The 7,063-nt window shown below is 24.7% G+C and overlaps 2 protein-coding genes across 2 annotated transcripts; both read right to left on the bottom strand.

Moving 5' to 3' along the window:
• Positions 1–645: 645 nt before the first annotated feature.
• On the bottom strand, positions 646–2,569 carry LOC108689616 (odorant receptor Or2-like). The gene is made up of 6 exons (XM_018196473.1): positions 2,502–2,569; positions 2,286–2,396; positions 2,095–2,185; positions 1,574–1,710; positions 1,252–1,384; positions 646–699 (listed from the first exon to the last, which is right to left on the bottom strand). The coding sequence occupies exons 1-6, from the start codon at positions 2,567–2,569 to the stop codon at positions 646–648; spliced, it is 594 nt and encodes a 197-aa protein (XP_018051962.1).
• Positions 2,570–2,733: 164 nt separating this feature from the next.
• LOC108689615 lies at positions 2,734–6,542 on the bottom strand. Its single transcript, XM_018196472.1, has 5 exons — positions 6,498–6,542; positions 6,295–6,440; positions 5,925–6,057; positions 2,938–3,066; positions 2,734–2,763 (listed from the first exon to the last, which is right to left on the bottom strand). The coding sequence occupies exons 1-5, from the start codon at positions 6,540–6,542 to the stop codon at positions 2,734–2,736; spliced, it is 483 nt and encodes a 160-aa protein (XP_018051961.1).
• Between the last annotated feature and the right edge of the window lie 521 nt (positions 6,543–7,063).

The following is a 7,063-nucleotide window of genomic DNA, read 5'->3' as shown; positions in this document are numbered from 1 at the left end:
TATATATATATGTTTCTATATATGTATCTATATATGTTTCTAACATTATCCACTATGGTATTATAAATAAAAATTTTTGCTATTTATGTATAATAATCAATAATTTTATTTAAGTCGATTATTTTATATTTTCAAGCTATTTATACAAATATATGATAGTTTGTGGAACTTTTTACTTGAAATACTTATATATTGGAAATATACATCATTAAAAATTAAATAACATATAGTTACGCATTATATAAGAAGAAAAGTAATCACAAAAGTATTTCTTTTGCATTTTATTTAATAACGGAACTATAAAAAAATGTTGTTACATGTTACGTAAAGAATGCATCTTCTCAAATAAATTAATTAAAATTTGGGTGGATGAAAGAAGATTTGCATTATATGTCGTAATATCGTCAACTTTACATTATGTAATTTTTATTTATTATTTATCCCCGATATGCGTGTGTTTTCATTTCATTAAAATAGTTTTTCTCTATCGCGGAAATTTGATACTTCAGCACATATTACCTAAAATGTGAAATCATAATGGTTCCAATATTCCTTCTTTCATCTGTGCTGTTCTCTTTCCATTCCGATTTTTTAATATTAAGCTCGATTTTTTAAAAATTATTTTATTATTATTAATTTATATTCTCAAGTTTTTGTAGAATAGAGAACAGTGAAATATGATATTGAAGTACTCATCAGCTGCTAAAATATATATCATTTGTTTTATTTTGTAATACATTATAAACATATATTAGAATTTTTTTTAGCTACAATAAATGGTTGGGAATTAATAGTTTTGAATAATCAATTTTTTTAATAATTAACAACATCTGTTATATATATATCTACATCTGTAGTATATACAATGTAGAGCATGATTCTAAATAACGAGTATTTCAGATTGATTGTTGATACTATTTTCTATTAACTCTTTGCATTTCTATGTCGAGTGTCAAGTATGACAACAAACTCAACATCAATTTTATTTATACGAGCTCGTATGTCAAGTTATACTATTGTAGTACATTATTATAATAGATTATATTAGTGTTATTATGTGTTACGTAATGATTAATTCTTTTTATTTTAATTATAAGACATTGTGTATGTAGTATTATAATAATAGATATTTATTGATATGCATTATATTTTCATAACAAACTTCTAAATGCAAAAAGTTAAACAATTCGTGGATAGGAAATAGAAGATTTTACTATGAACTAATATATATATTGTACATGTATTTCTTACCGCAGCGGCACTTTCCAAAGACGCCACGAATATTCCACCAAGAATCATATGAAAAGCCTTAGTACCCCTTTGCAATAGAAATAACATCATTTTCTGTATATGTAACGGAGCTATGTACCATTGAACGTTGTATCTACAAAATAGTGACAAATTGATAAAGATAAGAATAATTATAAAAAGATAAAATATATTTATTAATAATGTTTATAATAAACATGTTTGTTCGATGAGTCGTATTAGTTTCTGCTGTGATATATTCAATTATTATTACAAGAATCAAAATAAGTGCTCTTATATAATATGATAAAAATATCTCTCTTACACTGTGGCAAATACGTATTCATTATGATCCGTAATTTCTTGCGCAGTCCAGTTGGATACGAATAAGTATACGTAAAGGATGATTATAATTAAAAGAGGTAGTATAAGTTGCTCAATATTATCACGATACGATGCAGCCTAAAAGTTATGATGTTTGTTACGCATTTACTATCAACTTCTTCAAATCATATTGTTCTGTATTGTTCGTATTAATCTGTTTATATATATTTGCATAATGAAATATGTCATAGATTAGTGTTATGTTACATAATGATTAATATTTTTATAATTATATTTTTATAATTTATAATTATAATTATAATTGTGTATGTAGTATCATAACAAATACGTATACTGTAGTCATGATTTATGAGAAAAGATATTGGATACAATTGTTTTCATAAATGCTTTTAATCTATATATTCTACAATAAAAAGATATTTGCTTATTTCTTTTTATTTTCTTGATTCTTCAATGAAATTCTAATATTACTTAATCACGATTAAATATTAAGAAATTTACCTGAAGAAGATTAAGACTAAGACAAGTTACGCCAATTGCTATTAAGAAGAAAAATGATCCCTCAAAATTTGATATTAAAAAGTCAGTGAACCTTTAAAAAAGGAAAAGTACGTGTTATTATATGTATTAAGTATTTCTTATTAGATTTACATATATTAACATGTATTCTTATCAAATATACATATACTAACTCCATAGCTCTGCGATGAATATCTACAGCATAAATTATTTCCTTATAAATTTTGCTCTCATTCTTTAAGTCATCTTTTTGTAAAATGTTGATTGCTTGTTCAATACGGTAACTGTAAAGAATTTTATCCATATAATTACTTCGTCTAAATTCGTTTTAGATGACAAACAAAATATCGTTTATTTATTGTATTCATTCTAGTATTTTATTTATTTACCTGGCGATATTAAACATTCCGCAGGTATGTTGAAGATATGCAAGAAGCATCGTTCCTGTCGCTATCATTGCGGTACATCCTATGTAATTAGCTGCTAATGCGTGCAACATGATAAAGTGGAAATATTTTTCTTGATCAATAAAGTATTCTGTCATGTATATTGAAGGATTTAATCGAGAACTGTTATTAAGCAGAATAAAGTGTTGAATATACGGCCAAATTTGTAGAAAAGTTAAAGTACTTTCACCGCACATGCCAAACACTGAGAGAAATTTTATAAAATTATTTATATATATATAAATCAAACTTTATTAGCTTTTAATTAAAAAAATTTTTTTTTCTATTGAGGAAAGATAGAATCTTGTTTCGATTTCAAAAAATATATTATTTATGATTACATTTTATTTAATTTTGAAAATATAAAAGACTCAACTACCATTGTCTTACGTATTATTGCAATTGTATAACATTTCGCCTTGCTTCCACATTTTTCTATAATAGCGATTTCATTTTCATCTTTTAATTTATTACATACATCTTGAAGTTGTTCCAACAAACTCTTTATCTATCGTATCAATGATATTATATTTCTCATTAAAATTTGAAAATGATTAAATTAAATGTTTTCTTCATTAATTTGTTGCTATTCTTCGTCGATTAGGACCAAATTACCTGTTACTTTCTGTCTTTTTTATATTATAATTAAAAATTATAAAGGATTAAGCCATGATGAACTGAAAGAAAATAAAAAACACCCAGAATAACTTGGTCCCAACTGATAAGAATACGAAAAAGAATATAAAAATTAAACAATTTCATTATACTGAAGATTCCATTTATCTGATATTTGATTGATAACATTCTTACGGTATCGGCGTTAATCCAAAATGAATTATATTTGATCGCGAAACATATAAAAAAAAATGAAGTAGAAAAAACTTTGAGAATGTGTTCTGAAGTACATTTTATTAATAATGTTGTAAACTGCAATAAATATTTTACTGAATTAGCTGCATTGAGCAAGTGATAGCAGATTACTTAATTAATAAATTGTTTGCTCTTTGCTCTTGTATTATGCACTATGTACTATTATATATTCAGTGAGATAGTAAAAAGTGCAAGTTTAATATTGTATACGATAGTTTTATTTCAAAAAGACAAATATTATATAATATAATTATTATATTAATAATCTAACGGATATAATTGAAATAACGTTTTGTTTTATATAAATCATAATATTCACTATTCAATAACGTATTTTTTTACTTTAATAATAAAATTAAAATTTCAACATACTTGAAATATAATAAAAGTCATCAGAGTACCAAAGAATAAAAGTAACTGAAATTGAATGATGAGCGATCGTTGATAAGGCCATAAACCAACGACAAGCAACAGAATTCGGTTGAGGCTAAAATGTCGAGTTTCGAGACAGATCATTTCTTCGTGAGCACCAAAACGCGTTTAACGGAAAAGTAGACATATATTTAACGGCGGACATATATTTTATCCCCTCTTTCCTATTCAGTGAGACTTTTCTCCTTTTTTCACACAATTTTTTCAATAAATTTCTTTTTTCTATCCTATAGGATAAAGCATTAAGTACAACTATAAAATTAGACTCGCATAATTTATGAAATTTTCTTAGAAGAACGTTTATAAATAAATTATAGGAATACTGGAATAAATGATTGATTTCACACTAAAAGCAATTTAACAGATGTTCTTTTCTCATAGAGAAATGTTCGTACGAGGACTTCTTCCGTGCAAAAATCGCGCAGCCGCAATCGCTACTTTTCATAGCTTTTCACTACATTTCCACCTATTTCAGTCTAATGTACACTTGTATGACATGTTTGCCTAAGCAACGCTAAATATTGCATATCATATGCAAGTTAGTAAACTACGCAATTTTTATATTTAAGTCAAACTTTAATGTTTATTTTCTTGAAATCTTCTAACTTTGCACCACTTATGTTATCAAAAGGATGTATTTATTTAAATTTAATGCAATAATAACACATTATAAATTTTTGAATATTTTTGAAATTTAATGTATCAACATGCACACATTACAATAAGTAAAATGATAAGAACTATAGAAAATAATTTTGAACAATTTTATTTATTAGGGTAACTCCAGCCGCATCTCTCTTAAAAACTTATTATTATTAAGTATTATTTTATATAAGTATAATTTATTAAATATTATTAAGTATTATTAAGTATTATTTATGTTTATAGTAAATGAACTATCAGTAAAAACTTTCTAGTGTCTACTATTATGAAACAAATATTAGAAATCCGAAATATTTATTTTTCGTATTAAAAAATAAACTTTTTGAAATCCTTGCATTTTTGCTGTACATCTCATAGAGATGGGATATATGACTAATTATAGGAGGAAGAGGGATATGGATATATACGGCTCATGACAAATTTACAAATAATGCATATAAATAAGACGTATAATGACACAATAACTTATAAAATATGTTTATAATGTTTATAAAAAATTTTATTAAAGAATAAAAATGGTAAATATGTATATGAAGTAATAAATAATAATTATAACCTTCTTACACATATTACAAGTGTTATGACATAAGATATTTCATATAATACGTTTATTACATTTAGTGCACTGAATTCAATCTGCGCACTTTGTATACTTTGGGCATAAATCCTGCTCGCTAAAAATGCCGTATGTCCCTAACAGGTGGGATATATAAGACAACAAACTAAACAAAAAATACGAAAGTAAAGCACTTGTATTTTGCTACACAACATGCTTTACTAATCCACTATATGTACGTATCAACTAACCACTAAGTCTTTTACGCCCTAAATCATTAATCATTTTATGTAAATTATAATTTATGATGGCATTACTTATTACAGTGACAAATCGATTCAATACTATATATAACTCATAATTATATAACTCACAATAAATTATTGATATTAACAGTAAGAAGCTAAAATCAAAACACAATAATGTAAAATAAAGGCATTTAACAGAGTAGTTGCAGGAAAATTACGTCCACTCCTTCTACTTTTTTTTTTATTTCTGCGGCGTAAATCCCATCGCGGCGTATTTGCCAGAGTTAGTTTATCTATATTTTTTCCATTAATTTGATAATATCGAAGTCCAAGTTCTATCCATTTAATCTATCCATTTATCATATAACATTGTAACATTATCATTAAAATTCTGTACATATTTATAATCTGTCTAAAGATTATACAAAGCTAGATGGCACATTATTGATTCGTATAATAAATTAATGTAAAGTAAGAGAATGACGCGCTGACTAGCTGCAATGAAAAATATTTTCTTCAAAATTGTTTGAAAAATATTTTATTAATTATAAATATTTTAATAATATATTATCGAATAAATTTTGATTTAATTTTTACCGTGGCGAAGCCTTCTAAGGAACCAATAAATAATCCACCAATCATTATCTTCAAAGTTTTAGTGCCTCTTTGTAATAGGAACAATATTAGCTTTTGCACATGTAAAGGAACTACATACCAGTAACCATTGTATCTATGAAATGACGATTAAATATAATCAATATCGATTATATATGATAATATTATGATGATAAAATAAATGATGATAAATAGATGTTTTTAATTATCTTGTAAATATATATGTATATAATATATAGTTATTTTATGAAATATTTCAACTTTTGCTACAAATTTTGTACTATTACTGTATAACTCTAACTTGTATTGCAAAAATTTTAACTTTCACTTATCACATAAGAATATTTCTTACACTGTAACGAATATGCTATTGTTATGATCTATAATTTGTTGCGCAATATTGGTAGAAAGGAATGTGTATATATAATGAATATTCAATATTATGAGGCACTGTATCATTTTTTCTCCAATATATCCAGATGATATCTCTCGAAAAATCTGGAATGCGAGTATTTATTTAAGAGTATACTTAAAAAAATAAAAATTCAAACTTACTCGATAAAGATTAAGGCTTGCAAAAACTGTTCCATTCAATATCATAATAAAAAATGTCGTATTAAATGATGATATAAAAATTTGGACAATCCTTCAAGGAAAAAATATTATGTATAATATATACATTATATAATATATAATAAATGTGTCATAATATATAGAAATAAATTCAAAAATAAATTCCTTGATCATTTCCGAATAGGTTTAAATTTGACATTGATATTAATATTTTATTATTTATAATCTTCTTAATTATATCTTAATTATGTCTTTTCTGATGTTAAATATTAATGTTCAAATTACAATAAAATATAATTATAGATTTTCAAACTAAAATTTTTGAAGAAACATGTACATATAAAATTGAATACAATTTATTTAAAATTAATTTACAGATTTGATAATACTTTACTTCAAAGCTTTGCGATGTATGTCTATGGCATAAATTATGCCCTTGCAAATCAAATTTGCACTTTTTATGTCACTCATTCGTTTAATACCAATTGTCATGGCTTGCTCCATACGATAGCTGTAATAAATAACTTATACATATATATATATATATA

Source organism: Atta colombica, unplaced genomic scaffold (genome assembly GCF_001594045.1).
Source record: "Atta colombica isolate Treedump-2 unplaced genomic scaffold, Acol1.0 scaffold273, whole genome shotgun sequence".
In the NCBI taxonomy this organism is placed as follows: Eukaryota; Metazoa; Arthropoda; class Insecta; order Hymenoptera; family Formicidae; genus Atta; species Atta colombica.
This window is presented reverse-complemented; position numbering and strand designations above follow the sequence as displayed.